Source organism: Myxocyprinus asiaticus, chromosome 2, assembly GCF_019703515.2.
Source record: "Myxocyprinus asiaticus isolate MX2 ecotype Aquarium Trade chromosome 2, UBuf_Myxa_2, whole genome shotgun sequence".
Classification (NCBI taxonomy): Eukaryota; Metazoa; Chordata; class Actinopteri; order Cypriniformes; family Catostomidae; genus Myxocyprinus; species Myxocyprinus asiaticus.
In genome coordinates, this window is record NC_059345.1 from 10,110,055 (window position 1) to 10,129,351 (window position 19,297).

Here is a 19,297-nt window from a genome sequence, read left to right on the forward strand (position 1 = left end):
TAAACCAAGCACGTGCAAGACACTGCAGACAGTGGCTTGGGTTATGTAGTGTTTGAATTAACGCCAGACCCCAGGCTCTTTAGCTAAGAGCCTCTGACCACTGAAACCAAAACAACCCCATGGTGGAGGGTTATTGATAAAGCTTAAGCATAATAATATACAACCTCTTTTCCACAATTATGGACCTTAGTCAGGCCCATATTTAATTGGATGTGAATGAAAACAAGGCAGTCCATGCAGTAGGTGGTACTGATTTAAGGTACTAGGCCACATACAATTTCCCAACCCTTGTTTTCAAGATGGTTTTGTTTACTGGAATTTATTTTTATAAGACCTATTTTTTGTCAGTTGAACTACTGACATCAAGGTACACAATGGTGCAACCTTTTGAATTAACTGCACATGTATCCCTCAGAGCCTCATTTTCATTCATGTCAAATCAAATATGGTGTCTACCCTGACTAAGATCCATCTTGGGTCTGTGTAGCACTGCTCTCCCACTTCATCAGCCCATGTATGCTCTCTCATTGTTCATCTGGTGTTGGCTGGATATTTATCACATACTTTGAATATTTTCATATTTTTCTATCATTTTCCTGGAACATGTCCCAATCTGACAAGGGAAAGGAGCATCCCACTTTTCCGTCTTTGCCTGCGAGTGTTCCAGATTTCCTGCCTTCTATTGTGGCTGCAGTGGGATGCTAACATCCTGGTTCAAGCCCTGAGGTCAATCCAGCACACTGTATCTCTCTCTTTCATTCTTACTGTTTCTCTCTCTCTCATTCCTTCACCTGTCACCGTTTATCTTCTCTTTCCACCCACTCATCTTGTTTTACATCCATATGATATGGTTTATAATTGTTTATCTATGTAGACATGCGCAAGACGACATGTTTGATAGCTATTTTTTTTTTCAGCGTCTTGCGCAGGAGGGCAATATTTTTTTTTTAATGCTCTTTCAAGTTAAAAATAACTTAAACTTTTAAAAATAAGTCTTGAGATACCTGCGTTCTGTTCTATTCGTATTTAGCACCAGAGTGTGTTTGGTCTGAACGGGCCTTCACTCTTGTCTTTGTGCATTATGCAGTACTTTGCACATTGTTTTAGACTCCTTGAGCTTTCCCAAGATTTTCTTTAATCTCTTTCCCTGACATTCTTCTGATCTGCTCTTCTGCCTCTCTTCCTCATCTCTCTCCTACTGGGTTGCTGTTTGCGATCTGACCCCACTGTGTCTACCAAGCCACTTTGAACTTGAGCACAACAGTGCAGATTTATTCACAGCCTGACGTCTCGTTCGCTCCTCTCTTGTTACTTCTCCTCAGGAGAGTCCTTTCATCGCCTACGCTTTCACTGTGCTGCTGAAATCTTACACCGGTTACTTGCAAGGTTTGAATCACACATATTACTTCAACTTGATTTATTGGTTGTTAATTTGCAAGGCTCAGGTGTCAAGGCAAGGCAAGTCAGTTCACACAGTGGCAATCATTTTCTATGTTGGCAATTGGCAAACAAGTACAGCTTCTATTTTCTTGAATGGGGAAAGACTAGAATCTCCAAAACTTGTTTCAATAACCTGTTAAATCACCAATACATTTGGGCAACAATGGTACACTATTATACTGTGGTGAGCAGGGCGGAGCCGAGCGGCATCTAGGCAGATCGAGGCCGGGAAGATAAGTGGCGAATGACTTCCACCTGCACACCACACCGGCCTCGAGTTCCAACGAGGGGAGGCAGGAGTATTTAAGGAGAAGAGACAGCGGCAGACCGGAGAGAGATGTACGAAGCTTGTCCGCATGTCTGAATGTTTTTATGATTTGACGCAGCTGGCTGAAAAGCAGTGCGTGTTTTTGTTTCTTTGTACATTGAAAAATGTCTATGTGTTTGTCAAGCCGGTCCCAATTTCCTCCTTATCTTCTTAATTGTTACACATACATTTTGCTTCTTTAGCACAAATCACCCAACAAAACTTTGTAGGGTGATTTGCCTTTATCACGCATCAATAATCTGAAGATTTTCCAGATGATTATCGATATATAGCAGGATTTTTTTTTTTTCAGATATAAATAGGACTTCTCGTTGCACAATAGTCTTTGTCTCTTCAGACATTTTTCTCAACACAACTTTGGTAAAGTGTGAGCTGCAGGGTAAATTAAAGGGGGTCGCACAACAGATGTGTCTGGCGTACGACATGACGCGTTCTAAAATTCACAACAATTATATATTTTCTACAAAAGGTACACACACACCACCAACGCTCAGCGTCAACATTCTGAAGTGCCACGGAATGCAACTTGCATAGTTTTCCATTAAATTCGACAAAAAAAACATTATCGAAGGACAACGATTATTTACTCTAGCCATCACTGGATAATCTATTGTGAACATGTATCTTTCATAGAGCCTACACAATGTATTTTCAGTTAAAAGTCTTTTTATGGTTTGACAGCTTGAATGAAAGACCTATTCAAGGCTACATAAAGAGAAATTACATAATAAACATCAGCATTTCTAATCGTTCAGTTTGTGCAGTTACATCAGTTTCATACACTAACTTGCAAAATCAACATCACTTTGTTCATTCTTGAAGCACAAAAACTTTCGTAACTCTAGACTGCCATCCTGCACCACTTCAGCTCATCCTGTGTGTGTGTGTGTGTGTGTGTGTGTGTAATACAAGTTATATCACCCTCTTGTGGTCTCCCAACGCTATTACGCCAGACTGTTAAACAGAGGAAGCATGCAAATTGGGCTTCTAATTTAAATGTCGGCTAATTTTAATATATCGATGCCTCAAAAATATATCGATAAAATAACGTGCCGATCAATATATATCAGTATTATTTGACATTACTAGTTGCCTGTATCAAAAAGTCTATTAGCTCTTTAAAAAGGAAGGTGGGACTTCCTTTTGTACAGCTGCCATATTAAATGTTGCAATTTTTCCCATTCATTTTTCTCAGAGTGGGCGGTCTCCTCCTCTTTATGTTGTGTCTGGCATGATCTAGTATGCAGCGTTGCACCTGACAGTTAGCCTTCTAAGGGATATTATGCAGATTTGTTATGCTTTGAATGGGAACTTCTTGTGTAGCGGGGGGGAGGTCGAGGGGCGTTTGTAATGGGCATTGAGGGAATGAAGTCAGTGGCATTACCTGCTCTCTGATGAAAGAATGTACTATCTGAACTGGCACATCCTGCATATGATCTGACGTACCACAACAACCTCATACTGCATTCCTTTAAACCCTTTGAAAACACTACAAGGTGTTCTTAAGTTTCTTGCATGCAAATGATGTCACCACCTCCTGTATTATCCAGAATTTACTGGCTGCTTTTGAGCTCATTTAATGTTCTGGTAATTTCTGGGTCTGTATTTTCAAATGTAACAGTGTTTGTTTTTGTGCTTTTACAGTTCTGCCAGCCTGGTGGATGGAGGTTGTCTCGTGAGAGGAAGCCCCCAACATTCTTCACAATTGTGCTGACAGATATAGACTCAGAACGACACTACTGCTCCTGTCTGACCTTCTTTGAGGCAGAGGTGAACCTGCAGGTGAGGCTAAGGCCTGGCTGTACAATGCAAAAAAATATTTTTCTTTTCCAGTTAAGATATCTAAACATCCTTTAAAACAAGATAAATTTATTTGAGACACAAACTTTCACAAAATATTAAAGGGATAGTTCTGATAATTCTGTTATAATTTATTCACCATTATGTTGTTCCAAACCTGTATGACTTTCTTATGTGGAACACAAAAGGGGATGTTTTAATGGATATTGCGGGCCATCTTTTTAATACAGTGGCAGTAGATAGTACCTCACTTTAAAGCTTAAAAAAGTAACCTAAAAGTAGTCCATGCAAATACTGTCTTCTGAAGGCATACATTAACTGCATTTCCACTATCGGGCCAAATGAGGGCATGCCATGCCAGGGCCAGTTGCGTTCCCACTGTCACTTCTGGGGCATCATCGTGCCTTCTCTGGGCTTTCTGGGGGCCAACGGCCAAAGGTTAATGTAGCAGGGAGGAGGATGGGGCCGGGTCGTGATGCTGCACACCCGGCCCCTTATCAGGCTAATCAAGCCCTCAAGAGGGAAAAAAGACGTCCGGAGGCGGTAGTTCCATAGAGAGAGAGAGTTATGGGCAGCTGCCCCGCATGTGTTTGTGTTTGTCTTTTTGTTTAAGTTTATTATTAAATTATTATTTATATTGTCAAGCTGGTTCTCGCCGCCTCCTTTCCATTGAACTTTGTAACATTGGTGCTGCAACCCGGGAAGAAGGAGGGATGCGCTGTCGTGGAGTCCTCGCCACTGCCATCCACTAAAAGGAGCAGCTGCGGCAATCCACTGGGGGACGGAGGATTTGCTGCCGACCGCCTGGACCGGAGGAACGGCTGCTGTCCGCGAGGGGAGGAGGGGCTCGCTGCCGGCCGCCTGGAGCGGTGGAGCCGCTGCCAGGGGCGGAGGAGTTCCCTACTGGCCGTCGAAAAGTGGCAGGGTGTTCCGTCCACCAGGCGTCGGAGGACTCGCTCCAGTCCACCCGGGGAGGAGCGGCTGTCGTCCGCCAGAGGGTGGAGTGGTCGAGGACCGGACGATGGCGTGTCAGAGAACCGGCGAGTAAGTTTTTTTTTTTCTCTCTCTCTCTCTCCTCTCTCTCTCCCGCTGTCGCTCCGTGTTGGCCTTTCCATCTCGTTTTTTCCCTCCCCTTGTCACCCTCCCAGGTCCGAAGAGGCAGGGAAGGCACGGAGAAGGGGGGGGGGGTGTACGTCATGCCGGGGGCTCCCCGGCCTGAAGGAAAGGAGGGAGGAGTGTGGCAGGGAGGAGGGCGGGGTCGGGTCGTGATGCTGCACACCAGGCCCCTAATCAGGCTAATCAAGCCCTAGAGAGGAATAAAGGAGACCGGAGGCTGCTGTTCCAGAGAGAGAGAATCACGGGCAGCTGCCTGGCATGTGTTTGTGTTTGTCTTTTTGTTTAAGTTGATTAATAAATTATTATTTATATTGTCATGCTGATTCTCGCCTCCTCCTTTCCATTGAACTTCGTTACAGTTAACGTTAACAGTTTTTTGCAAAACCTTGTTTGTCCAATTCTCACCAAATTAATTACTTGTACTCAAAAATATTTGCCTACAGCAGGAGTAACATTTTCTCAGCAACTCTTTTTGTTTGTGGTGACTCTCAAGTCTCAACTTGGTATGTCTCATTGGCAACATGTAGAAGTGAAACTGGAAGTAGAAGTGGTTAAAGGGGTTGATTAAGTAGATAGTAAGATTCCACAGTCATGGTCATGTATCATGAGTCATGCGCCTCCATTGTAGAAAAATTAAATGCTATTATGGTAGTTAATTTCTAGGAGGAATAAAAATCAGTGATGCCTTCAGAAGAGGAGTAGATGCTCAAGAATATGAGCTCCACAGCTTTTACTCATTCAGGATGTTGCGGTGGACTCTTTGAAATGTTCCACAGAAAGCAGGTTAGTTTGTAAACATCAGTCTTTTAGACATCCTTGAGGGACATTTGCCATTTTTTGATAGTTTATCATTCACAGCATCCACTATGTTTCACAAATCAATGCTCATTCTAGAAAATATGTCTTTTTTTACCTGTGGAAATTATAATCTAATCTCCCTATGTAAGGGATGTCCTGACATTCCACATCCATTGAGTACTGCATCCTAGTACCAGCAATGTGGCATTTTGGTAATTAAACTAATTCAGTACTCAGGATGTGGTGGTCATCATGACAAAAAACAAAGCATTTTGAAAACCTGTGAATCACATTAATTTGATAAGCAGACCTCTTGCTGTTTAAATGCCTACAGTATAAGGTTAATTACTTTTCCTCTGCAGATTCACAATGAATCATCCAGTTTACCACAAGCTTCAACAGGGATGCCAGTGTGCAGACTTACTGTCAACTTCCTGTAGCTTATGTGGACAGAATACACATATACCGATTACCATTTTATGAGAGGATAAAGAATGTGCAATTGAATGGTCAATAAAAGCGGCAGGATTCTTTGCATTCAGAAGCTTGTGGTTTCAGAAGGTTACAAAACTGTTTGGCAGGAACTTATTCACGTCAAGTCTTTGAGCTTTGATGACCCCCAGCCGTTGGCTGACGCTATCCTTCTTTCTGGTCTCTCTTGAGTCAAATGCGTGTCCTCTTGCTCCGTCTCGCTCTCTCTCATACTGAGAGACTGTTAATCATCTTTATTTATATGCTGTCCTTTTCTACTAAGCCTCATGGGAGGTTAAGGGAGAAGGCCACCCATGAAGAGTACTTCACAGTGTCATCACACTCATTAAGTGAGTGAAGCATTCTTAATACCAGTTTGCTTTGATACACTTATCCCGCAGTTTGTGATGCAGGATGGCTTCTTTCACTTAATGATCAGGATAGCCCATTATCTCACTAGGTGTCTAAGGAGGTTTTGTGGATTTATTTGGCAGGAAGTGAATAGGTGCTGGATAGCCTTTTAGTCCAGTGAGTGTACATCAACAACAATTAGGTCTTCATGCAGAAGGTGCATACATATAATATTAAACGCTTTGTCATTGAATGCTGCAAATCCATTGATCACATGGACATAGAAGAAAAATGCATAGATTGGTGAAAGTGTCAATCCCTTGTAGCATACTTTTAAGAATAAGAATTTCCAGGGTTCCTGGAAAATTTATGGAAATTAAACCTTTAAGCTCGGATTGGTCCGCTTAAAATAATTTTATAATTATTTTGACCAACTGTCTTGACCAACTCAAAATATGTATCGTTTTAAAGCTAAGAAGCTGTACTTTACATTGCATGTAGACATTATGACCAAAACTGAACAATTGCTTTGAAATTTGGAGACAAATCAGAAGTGTTTCGTTTTTATATTTTATTAATAATTTTGCACTGTACATTTACCGATCAGCCACAACATTAAAACCACCTGCCTAATATTGTGTAGGTCTATTGTGTGTAATATTGTGTGAAATTCCCAGGAGATCAGCAGTTACAGAAATACTCAAACCAGCCCATCTGGCACCAACAATCATGCCACTGTCGTAATCACTGAGATTACATTTTTTCCCCATTCTGATGGTTGATTTGAACATTAACTGAAGCTCCTGACCCATATATGCCTGATTTTATGCTCTGCACTGCTGCCACATGATTGGCTGATTAGATAATCGGATGGATGATTGTTGGTGCCAGATGGGCTGGTTTGAGTATTTCTGTAACTGCTGATCTCCTGGGATTTTCACACACAACAGTCTCTAGAATTTACTCAGAATGGTGCCAAAAACAAAAAACATCCAGTGAGCGGCAGTTCTGCAGACGGAAACGCCTTGCTGATGAGGAAGGTCAACTGAGAATGTCCAAACTGGTTCGAACTGACAAAGTCTACGTTAACTCAGATAACCACTCTGTACAATTGTGGTGAGAAGAATAGCATCTCAGAATGCAATTCTGAGACACGGGTTGGTGCTGTTTTGGCGGCACGACAATATTAGACAGGTGGTTTTAATGTTGTGGCTGATCGGTGTATATTGTAATCGGTAAAAACATCAAACTGATCAAATAGCCATGTGTCATATGTTGTGGAAAGCTCTTAAAGACTAGAATAGAACCAGCCTTTACTCACAGGCAAAAATATGTCTTTGACATGCATGTTAAATGTGAACAGAGATTGCTTATAAGCCACGTTTTTGCTTATAACTTCACAAAAAATAAACAGGACATAAAATACCACATAAAAATGGGGATTCCTGTTAAAACAAGCCCACACACAACGTAATTGGATGCATTGATAATTTGGTAATCCACATTAAGCACCGTGTGCACACAGCACATAATGTGCTATCTGGCTAAAAACACGTTTTCTTTGCTGGATCAGATGACTTCACTGGAAATTATGTAGTATGTTTTCCAGCATCATGGAATGCTAAACCAAACGTATTAGGATTCAGATCACTGCAACCGGAGGTGGAAGTCATCCAAATATGGGCAGAGAGAATCTAATTACATATGGCTACCAGGAGATGGCGCTAACTATATGACACAGACTCAATGATGGCTCAAATGACACAGAATTTAACTGAATGAGATCATGTTACTCATGTCTGCATGCTTTGGAGAGAGAGCATACCTTTAGTCATTGTTGTATTTGCATGTGTAATTAGTTTTTATGTACAATTATTATGTTTTATTTGTTTAAGATAATTTTTTTTTTTTTTTTTTTGCTATGCTATAACTTTTGATTGATTTGTCGCATCTACACATCATTTAACTCAGTTACAGGTGAAATGATTTGGAACAAAACAAAAACAGTTTTTCAGAGCTACCTTATTTACACCTTGAGATATATAATGTCAAATCAGACAAATAAGAAAAAGTTAATTTTTGGCACATTTTTTTAGATTTCTTTTTTTTTTAGCAGTTTTCTTTACAGTGATACCAAACAATTGACCCTCTTTGGGTGTTTTTGTCAAGTTATAAGCCTTTAATTTTGGGCATGCCACCTGAAACAGGAAATCTTTAAAAACACCTTCAGAGCTTAAAGGGTTAATTGAATATACATTTTTCCAGTTTTTCTCTGCTCTAAAATATTTAATCACCTAGAGTTTGCTTTTGTGTAGAACTTCAAATTTAGTAAAAACATTCTCAAAAGACTCTTTCTTTTCATCTGTGAAATGTTTCATTAGCCAATCAGTCTGAATTAAAAAGATAAAAAATAAAATAAAAATAAAAATCATTTCCAGTAATCAGAGATGCCTGTAAAAAAAATAATGGTTAAAAAAGCGTGGAAAACTCTGAATTTCAGACAGTTTGTTCCATTTGTTCAGCTTTCGGAAATCCAATTTGCTGTATTACCGCTTGATTTCAAACTGACCTGGCTCTTTCCACACCCTCAAAAAGCATTGTACGCATTCCTACTGTATCTTCCTCAAACGCTCCGTTAGAGTTTTTTCCAGTGTGTACGAAGGTGTCCTGAATTGCATGACATAGTCTATGGAGTAAAGTAATTTTAAGTACAACATTCTCTACATTACATTTAGGGCTGGGCGATATCACAATATATATCGTGGCAATGATATAAAGTGTCAATCAATAGAGATTTTGCTCTATCGTGTATATCTCGATATGTAGGCCTAAATATCCATGTGCGTAGCATGGGCTTATCTTTCAGTGGGCAGGGCTTCACGTGAAACTGAGAGAATTGAAGAAACATTGACAGGGTTTTTCCAGCATTGAAGATTTTTCTGCGGCCACTCAAGCAAATTTAATGACCTTCATATAGTGTTTGGCACAACGAAAGTGCTAATTATTCTTCACATCTGACATGTGAATGTTTCTCATGACTTTGGCGCGTGCTGTCTCTGGATCTCCGAAGTGCGCACGAGTCCAGCAGGCTTTCCGATATTTGTGCTCCAGAGACAGGAGAGCTCAGAGCAAGAAGTAATCTGCAAACTCTTTCGCACAAAGATAATCACTTGTAATGCATGCAGTCTGTTTTATCACCTCAAAATGAAGCACACAAAAGAATATTATGAAAGATGAACTGATTTATTTATTTACTTTTATTTGCAAGAAGTGATATTTATTTGATATTTAATTTCTTTAAGAAGAGTTTATTTTCATTGGATATGTTTTGACTTATTTTTTATGAATTGCTTTGAGAAGATCTTAAGTTTCTTGAGAAAACTGAAATGTGGCATACTGTGAAATTTAGCGTTTTGGTAAGGTTGATTTTTGAAAACAAGTTGATTTTTATTTATTTACTTGCTTTGACATTTTTTGTCTTGTTCCAAATAAAAAGGAAGTAGTTCTCATTTAAAAAGTATTTAATTACCTGACTAGAGTTCCAAAAATAGGCATTACAAAATGGTTATTAATATGCAGTATAAACTCATTTTTATTGATTTTCCAGAAAACGTACTATATCGTAATATATATCGTTAAAGTGATATAAGATTTTGGTCATATCGCCCACACCTAATTCAATTTCATGCTATTTATGGACATCTTTTAATGAGTTAATTGGTTTTAAGCATGCCTGCTGTGACAGAACATTTCACGTGTTTCATATTTGCCTGATGCTACACCATTAAGCCCACTTAATGTAAAAAAATCATGACATGTCTGACACACTGAAAGATATTTTTCTTTGATCAGACTGGAACAGGCAGCACTGGAATGTATTTTTCTTCATAATTGAACCAAATCCTCCCAATATGGTTGAAATGTGTTTCCCATCTGTGGGAGTATTTTAATCCTGTGCCCCTACTGATAAGATGCTCTGGATCTTGTAGCATGTTTTCACTGTCTAAGCAAATCAAATGGAGTCCATCGCAGGGGTTAGACAGCAGAGTTTGAGAGGTGGGCATCGTTATGAGTTTGCAGGCATGACGCAGACTCAAACTGGACAATAAGAAGCAGGTTTTGAATAGTTGGAGATTACTCTGGGGCAAACTTCTCTCCTCCTTTTCTTATCTGAGGATGATAATGAAGTCTGCAGAACTATTTATGTCAAAAATCTCTTGTTGTAATATGTAAAAATGTTCTTAAATGGTATGCATCTGATTTCCAAACACTTTATCCTCCTGAAACCTGAGCATGACTGCTGTGTGAATTTTCCATTTCTCTTTTTGATTTGTAACTACTAGCACTTAGTAAACAAGGGGGAAAAAATTGTTTTCCTAAAACTTGATGTCCACATATGTGGACAGTGGGACTTCTACTTTCGGCTGCTCCTGTTAGGGGTTGCCACAGCGGACCATCTGTGATTCACATATTTTACTTTGCACAGGTTTTACGCCAGATGCCCTTATGTGAACAGTAGGACTAAGTTGTGAAATTCTAAATAATACCAAGCTATAGAAAGTCCTTTTTTTTTTTTCTTCATCAAATTTTTTGTTTCCAGGAGCATTGGTTATTCAAGTTTTTTTTGTTGACGTTACAGACATTACAGCGGTTTAAAAAAATGTACACATTTTCTGTTCAGCTGAATAAATAATTCTGATTCAAAGTAATGACCAGCATCATCCAATCACTGCCAAATAAAATAAAATTCTGAAATTTTGCATTCTGAATCTATGTACTGATTACCATTGTCCCATGTCTGCCAAACATGTTGAGTGGTCCAAACATCATCTGCAGCCTGAAACTGAACTTTTGGTCGGATTTTAGGAGTGAATGGACGTAGCTGTATAGAAAACTATAGGATGTCCCATTGCTTCCTTGTTCCCTATTAGGTGAATGACTTGACCTCCAGTGTACTGTCTGTCTGCACTGGTCTCAAAACAGTTCGAAATGGACCTTATTTTCATCGTAACTCCATATAAAGTCTCTGAAAGCAACTTTTTTCAGTTTTTGGATGAACCCATTGATTCTCACTGTGAAAATGTATAGTGAATATAGGAATGCATTTACTAATGTTAATGAATATAACTGTATTGTACAGTGATGATAAAATTTATATTCAAATAAAGTGAAATGACCCAGAGTTAAGGTTGAAAATGATTAAAAATAACTAACATGTTTTTTCAACTTTTGAGAGAATAATGTCCCAATTTCCACATATGTGGACATTGTGTTTATCAGCACACTGATGTGCAAAAGAATGATTGAAATTTTTAAAGCAGCATATCAAACGAAACTAGAGACTCTAATCTTTACACCCAAACAGGTTTCAGTGAAAAAGGTTAAAGAGGTTTCTTACCAGAGGCTTTTTTGTTGGCTCTGCGCCCGTAGAAGCGCTTCACGGAAACCGACATCATGTTGTTGTGCCACGTGACTTGGTTTGCCAGAATTTTAACCCTTAAATGACAGTCTAGAGTGTTATGAACAGTATTCAGTCGATTTAAATTCATTTAAATGATGTATTGTGTATAGCAAAGCCAAAATACAACGTCCAAGCATGTGGATGCTGGGTCGCATGAGGTTAAAGTTATTTCATTGGTGGTGCTTGCTAAGTCTCAAAGTGTTTACATATCAGAAATTAGGAAGTGACTGCATTAAAATAAACAAAAGTATTTAAAGTATCAGAGTAGTACACTTCGGCGCTTAATTCACCTCACATTGGTTGTGATACAGAACACTTTAGCAACTGCATAGCAACTCCCTGGCAACTACCCACGAAACCCTACCATCTAATTTTAAAGAGAGTGTTCACCCAAAAATAAAAGTTCTGTCTTCATTTACCCTCATGTTGTTTTAAACCTATATTATTTCTTTATTCTGCTTAACTGTTAGATTTTAACTGTTAGACGTAGATAGTCACCATTCACTTTCATGGCATCATTTTTCCATATAATAAAAATAAATGGTGACGGAAGCTAATATTTTGGCTAGATTTTCCTTTTGTGTTCCATGGAAGAAAGAAAGTCATACGGGTTTAGAACAACATGAGGGTGATTCCTCATTTTTGGATGAACTATCCCTTTAATATATAGCCACTAGTGTGCTAGATTCTGACCTAACATATATTTAGATTTATTCCTCATGTTGTTCTGTAAACTCAACATGGGGTTGTACATGGTGTAATTACTGTGATATTTTTTTTTTACACCGATTGCATCTTTTTGACACGATTATTAAGGAAATTACATTTTTTTCATACACCCACATGGAGCCAATTTGATTGTGCACACATCCAACTCTTACTCTGAAGCAGAGCTTGTAACGTGAGCCTATACCAGTTTAAATAACACCTCAAGACTTTTTCCACCAATTTCCAAAAGCAAAATCTTTTAATAGACCATCACCTCTTTCAGTCCACTTGTGTTTTCATACGTCCAGCAAGGCTCACTCCCTTTATCATCTTAACTTTCTCCTTCCTTAAGCGACACTAACTCTGTCAGCGGGCTGTCACGCTTTCGACTGATAGGTATGCAGGACCCCTAATTTAATTTGCTCCCGTTATCCTTTTCTTTTGCTTGTTGAAACAAGACAGAACAGCTGAGCTTGGCTGACCTCATAACCATTATCACAATTGATATATTGAAGTGCAGTGCTGGAATTCTTGGAGCAAACCGGATTCAGCTTGTATACTGAGCGGCAGTCAGTTTATGCTCACTGAGGCTGTCTATATAAGCTTCGTTGTATCAGTGATTCTGACAACATGCAGTCATGTGATCTTTATGCATTGTGTCCCAGTGCCCTCTCAACTACTCAACTCAGATGATTATCAATAGCAGATAACAAAGAATTAAGAGAAGGATCCCCACAATCATCTCAGTCAATCTCTGCTGAGGATTTTCAGCATTTTGTTTCAAAGAATGGCACTTTGACACTCTTTTCCTACTCTGTTATGGGTCTTTCTGACAGAAGTACTCATTCATTATCTCTCATTATTAAATATGCTGTTTAGAGACTAAATTCAAAGTTCTTACGACTCCATTTGACCCAGAAGTTGATCCTCCTGGAACTATGTCCAGATCTTATCTCATACTATTGCTCTATACATGTCCACCAACACAAAGAGTACCTCAGCTGCATGGAATTTTGTTTAGCCCAGGCTTTTTTTAAATGATACTTGTTTGTTTTCCATCTCAGGGCTCAAAGACACTGGAGGCGGATGGAGATGAGGAGGAGGAGGATGGTTTGATCCAGCCAGCTCAAGTCTTTGCACCCAAAAGTCTCATTCTGGTCTCTAGGCTGGATTACCCAGAAATATTTAGGGTAATCTAAAGCACAAAAGCCTGGGGTTATTTCTCAGATATGTTTAATGAGAACTTTCTACTAGATATCCACACTGCTTTCACTTTATTACTTTATGGGAAGAAACCGATGGCCTTATTAGTGACAGGACAGCCAGGGCAGGTGTTTTTGAAGAATTGACAGAATGCTATCAATGTTCCGTACACAGGTTCTGTCATGTTTTTGGGAATTTACTGTGTATGAGTATGTTGTTGTAACATTATTATATTGTTTTTTTTTTTCTTTGTTTGCCTGATTTTTATTTTCTGCACTGCCAGCCTATAATAATCTAATCTACAAAAGTTAAAGTTTTTGCCACGCTTGGCAATGACAGAAGATTTTAGAAAGTTTACTAGCCATCAAAATTTCTCACCAAATCATTCCTTTGTGACAAAGGAATTATTTAGGTTTTTTTCCACTGTGTATTTAAGGTGAACAGTGGAAGTTATGTTATTAACAGCATCACATTTTAGCTAGTCTCTCTGTAAAATACTACCTTTCACAGAAACATCAATATGTGTTTTGTTGGCTTTATGTCATGAATGTATAGCCACATGAAGTTTTGGAAACTAAGCATGTTCTGCTTTTCTAAGGCAAAAGGTCTTCAGCTCTTTAATTTGATTCACTTATGTCGCTTACATCAGCAATATTTAGACTATTGTTCTTGCATTGTATTTTGAAGCTGAAGTATATTATTTCTGTGCTACAAATGTCACCAAACGGATTTGCTTAAATAATGGTTTTTAAACAGGTTTCCTAAACTTCCCCCCCCATCTTCTATTGGTTAGACGGACAGTCCTGCCCGAAACTCACACCATTGCTTTTCAACTCGAGCCGCAGTGTTAAAAGGATAGTTCACCCAAAAATTAAAATTCAATCATTGTTTACTCACCCCTGTGTTGTTATAACCATATATGACTTTATTTCTTTTTCTTAACACAAATTGAAAAATTGTGAAAAAATTATGTGCTCAGTGATGTCATACAATGACAGTTTATGGTGACCACCTCTTCAAGCATGAAAAGAATGCAAAAGTATAATTCAGAAGTCTAATAAATTATTCCATAAGACTCCTGATTGTTATGAAAGCATACAATAAAGTTTGGTGAGAAACAAACCGAAATCGAATTTTTTCTATTATTTAGTGAAAATGTTCACTGACCGCTGATCTCCTGTGCACGTTCATGATAGGGCACGAGAGCAACTGTTCACACAGCCTCATCGTGACATTGTGGCGTTTAAGCGAAAACTCATTTGTCTATCTAAAAACAGATCCACCACAGCGATAGCGACAACAGAAATCAACACAACACATCTGCACACAAAACAGAGAACAGCACTTACTAAACATGTCTTAAGAGTTTGTAGTCAAAGAATTGATGCATTTCTATGCCCAGCCTTATTTTTTTTTTTAATGGAATATTCGGAAATAAACAGAAACATAGAGGAGGCTACATGCAGCCACAGTCACATCGTGTCCTGGCACTTGTCCAAAAACTAGGAAAAAAAAAGTTTTGGCATAGAAATGCATCAATTCTTCGACTACAAACTCTTCAGACATGTTTAGTAAGTTCTGTTCTCTGTTTAGTGTGCAGCTGTGTTGTGTTCTGTTGTCGCTATTGCTGTGGAGGCCTGTTTTTACTGTAGATAAACAAAATAAGTTTTCGCTTGAACGCTAAATTGCCGTGAGGGGGCTGCGTGAACTGTTGCTCTCGTGCTCTATCATGAGCGCACATAGGAGATCAACGGTCAGTGAACATTTTCACTAAATAATACATTAGATTTCAGTTTGTTTCTCACAAAAACTTATCGTATGCTTTCATAACAATCATGAGTCTCATGGAATAATTTATTAGACTTCTGAATTATTCTTTTGCATTCTTTTGAAGCTTGAAGAGGTAGTCACCATAAACTGCCATTGTATGACATCACTGAGCACAACATTTGTGTTAAGAAAGAAAATACAAAGAAAGAAAGCCATATAGGGTTATAACAACACAGGGGTGAGTAAACAATGACTGAATTTTCATTTTTGGGTTACCTAATCTTTTAACACATTTTGGGGGAATCAACCTATGAATGGCTACAAACATGTAGTTGTCTTTGCATAGTAAGCTGGGATAAAAGACAGTAGCCTATTTTAGCAAAAACTATTTACACACTTCAGCTTGAAATCATGCATCATTTCTTACTCAAATTGAGTCAATTTTTGGTGCTTGGCAAATGTACATTTAGAACCCTGACTCTTATCTGACAAACTTCAAGAAGGAACTCCTAGAAGTATAAGATTACATGCAAGCCTTAGTCATTCAGCATTATGCTGTCTTAATGGGGTTTATGATGAAAATACGCCACTCATAATCAGGACTTTACATGCTGGAGTAGTAGTTGAATTTAGGTTCATTTAAACCATCACTTGGATGAAAACAGTATTGATCATCACAGCTCTTAAAGGGATAGTTCAGTCAAAAAATGAAAATTCTCTCATCATTTACTCACCCTCATGCCATCCCAGATGTGTATGACTTACTTTCTTCTGCTGAACACAAACAAAGATTTTTAGAAGAATAATCTCAGCTTGAGTTGGTCCTTACAATGCAAGTGAATGGTGACTAGACTTCTGAAACGCCAAAAATCACATAAAGGAAACATAAAAGTAATCCATAAGTCTTCAGTGGTTAAATCTATGTCTTCAGAAGCGATATGATAGGTGTGGTTGAGAAACAGATAAAAATGTATGTCCTTTTTTTACACTAAATCTCCCCTTTCACTTTCAGATTTGAATCTCTTTTTTTTTTAATCTATTTCTCACCCACACCTATCATATCGCTTCTGAAGACATGGGTTTAATCACTGAAGACTTATGGATTACTTTTATGTTTCCTTTATGTGATTTTTGGTGTTTCAGAGGTCTAGTCACCATTCACTTGCATTGTAAGGACCAACAGAGCTGAGATTATTTTTCTAAAAATCTTTGTGTTAAGCAGAATTAAGAACATCAAACACATCTCGGATGGCATGAGGGTGAGTGAGAGAGTTTACATATTTGGGTGAATTATCCCTTTAAATGGTTAAAGCCTGAGATTTATATCTGCTGATGGAATAAAAAAAAAACAGGGATTGGAAAGTTTTATGCAGACTGTCTGCCTCAGGTTGTGCTTTTTATTTAATTAATTAATTTAATTATATTTTTGTAGTGTTGGCCTAAATTCATGTATTTAGTCTGAACTGTGCTCAGGAATGAGTTAATTTAATTTTATGTGTATAGCCACACATCGCATCTCTGTTGCTCAATATGCCTTAATAGACACTGTTATAACCTGTTGGTATTTCCTGCCATTTACACAAGTAATTCTTTAAAATAATGATTTATGCTCTAAAGAACAAATAATAAAACACCTTAGCAATGGATTAGCAAATACTTGGAAAGTTGTCAGACCAACCCCAACATCATGGCATTAAGTTTGTACAGATAAGCATCATTTGCATTTTTTAAGAGAAAGTAAAAATCAAGTTAATAATCAATGTGTCATTTAATGTCCAGTAAGTGTTATAAAAGTGATTGTGTGCCAGGAATTGCTGTAAGTCTTTGTATTCTCTCCTAGGGCTGTTTGGGACTGATCTACACCGTGTACATTGATAGTCTGAGCTTCCCTCTGGAAGGGCTTGTGGCCAATCTCTTCACATGTTTGGTGCCTGTGGCTGGAGGTTCTCAGGTCAGACATTACTTAACCAAAGCATTCCTCATCTGTCTCAACCCTGACCTCTGTGGATACTCGAGCCAATATAGGGTTAGCCAGGGTTCATTTGTCTGTTGATCAGTACCTGGGTACCTTTAGGGTGGCGTCCTAGTGAAAGCTGGATATCACACATCATGTATTGTTTTCACTGGAGAATCTGAGAAGTGGAAAAGTCTTTATGGGTCAGTGAAAGGGTTTAGTGCTAAAAAATTAAAACATAAATTTTGTTCTCATGTTGTAGTTAAAGTGTCACCATTCCCCCCACCAATGTAATTTTTTTTCTCTCTGACTCTCTTAAAAGAGTTATTCTGTCATCATTTACCTACCCTCATGTTGTTCTAAACCATTTTCACAAAATGACACAAAAGGAGATGCTAGGCAGAGCCTCAGTTACCATTAACATTTAATGTGCATTGCATTGCAAAAAATGCAATGAAAGTCAATGGTGACTGAGGCTAACATTCTGCCTAATATCTCCTTTTGTGTTCCACAGAAGAAAGAAAGTTATACATGGTTTGGAACGACATGATACTGAATAAATGATGACAGAATCTTCCATTTTAGATAAACTATCCCTTTAATGCCGCAGTTTTAAACAAATTTGTCCTTTAAAATGTAGGTTTTCTCTTCAAACAGTTTCTAAATCATCAGTTCTTTATTATACACTGCACTCAAATAAACCAAGCAGAATGAATACATCACAATAATAGATATTGTTTAACAATTTAGATATTCCTTTCAGGGGAAATATATCTATACAGATGGGGTTTAGCGGGATCCCTTGTTGAATTCCCCAGCATCGTTTTTGTTTTTGATGTCATTCACTAGTGCATTTTAAATTCCTCCAGAAACCATTATTCTTCCCAGCTGCACTGTGGTATCTTGATAGTCAGATGGAATATTATTTATAAACCTCAGGAGAGGAACAAATTCATCTGTCAGTGTGACTTTAACTCCATCCCCTTGGAATGTGCCATGGGACTTAAGGGCCACTTTGGGCAGGCCTCAACTCCAGTGTGCATCTGTCCACCAAACAGCCCTTCTGCACATTATTGGGTTTATTAATGTATGTCTGCAATACATGACAGAGAGCCAAGATCTGAGATTATGTTCCACAACCTAGTGAACATAGGCAGATACCATCTAAGGCAGAAACTTAACTCAAATGGAACCTCAAAAGTAACTGATTTGAAGTGCTTTTTAGGGGCAGCCACTATTCAAAAGCTTGTGATGCAACTTTAGAATTTGTCCTAAATGATGTATCTTATGTTAGCATAACTTGGATACAGAATCATTTTACCACTTTCTGTTTGGAACAGCCCTTGCGTCAGGTTAGCGCCCTGTTATGCCTTAAAATGTTGCCTATAGGGTGGTAGCTCACTAGGATTTGATACAGAGCTTTTGAGTGAGTGAAGGGTAAATGCATTATTTAAAAAATCTTCTGTGGCTGTACTACAATGGTTTATATATAAATTTGGGTTTTCAAAACTAGATTGAAGTGACTTTGCTTATGCAGCTGCAGCTTTGGAGGGTTCTGACAGCAGGTTTGCTGATATTGATGCATGAAATGAGACATTGGACTTGACAATTCCTCTGACTTCCCCGCTTTTCCACTATCGAGCCGAATGTTTCTCGTTCCATACCATTACTGGTTTGTAATCGAACCATACTGAACCGTGCTCAAGTGGAAATGCTACTGGAACTGTTCCTCACCGCGCTCAGAACCGTTCGGCCCGATGATGGAAAAGCACTTAAAGCTGCAAAAATGGGTCATTTTGAATGCATCATGATTTTCAGCACGTTAACATATGACTGCCCGTGTTTACCGTGTTACATACACAACCCTGTCCAATACTGAACCTCATGGCAGGGGCAT

General features: G+C 38.6%; 1 protein-coding gene across 3 annotated transcripts in view; it reads left to right on the plus strand.

Moving 5' to 3' along the window:
• The window catches only part of LOC127412594 (myotubularin-related protein 13-like), a 179,271-nt gene that overhangs the window by 48,095 nt on the left and 111,879 nt on the right, over window positions 1–19,297 (plus strand). For all 3 annotated transcript variants that reach the window (XM_051649073.1, XM_051649081.1, XM_051649089.1), the window contains exons 3-5: window positions 3,413–3,550; window positions 13,538–13,663; window positions 17,287–17,397. In XM_051649073.1, the coding sequence (XP_051505033.1) occupies window positions 3,413–3,550; window positions 13,538–13,663; window positions 17,287–17,397 (375 nt within the window). The remainder of the gene's footprint in view (window positions 1–3,412; window positions 3,551–13,537; window positions 13,664–17,286; window positions 17,398–19,297) is intronic.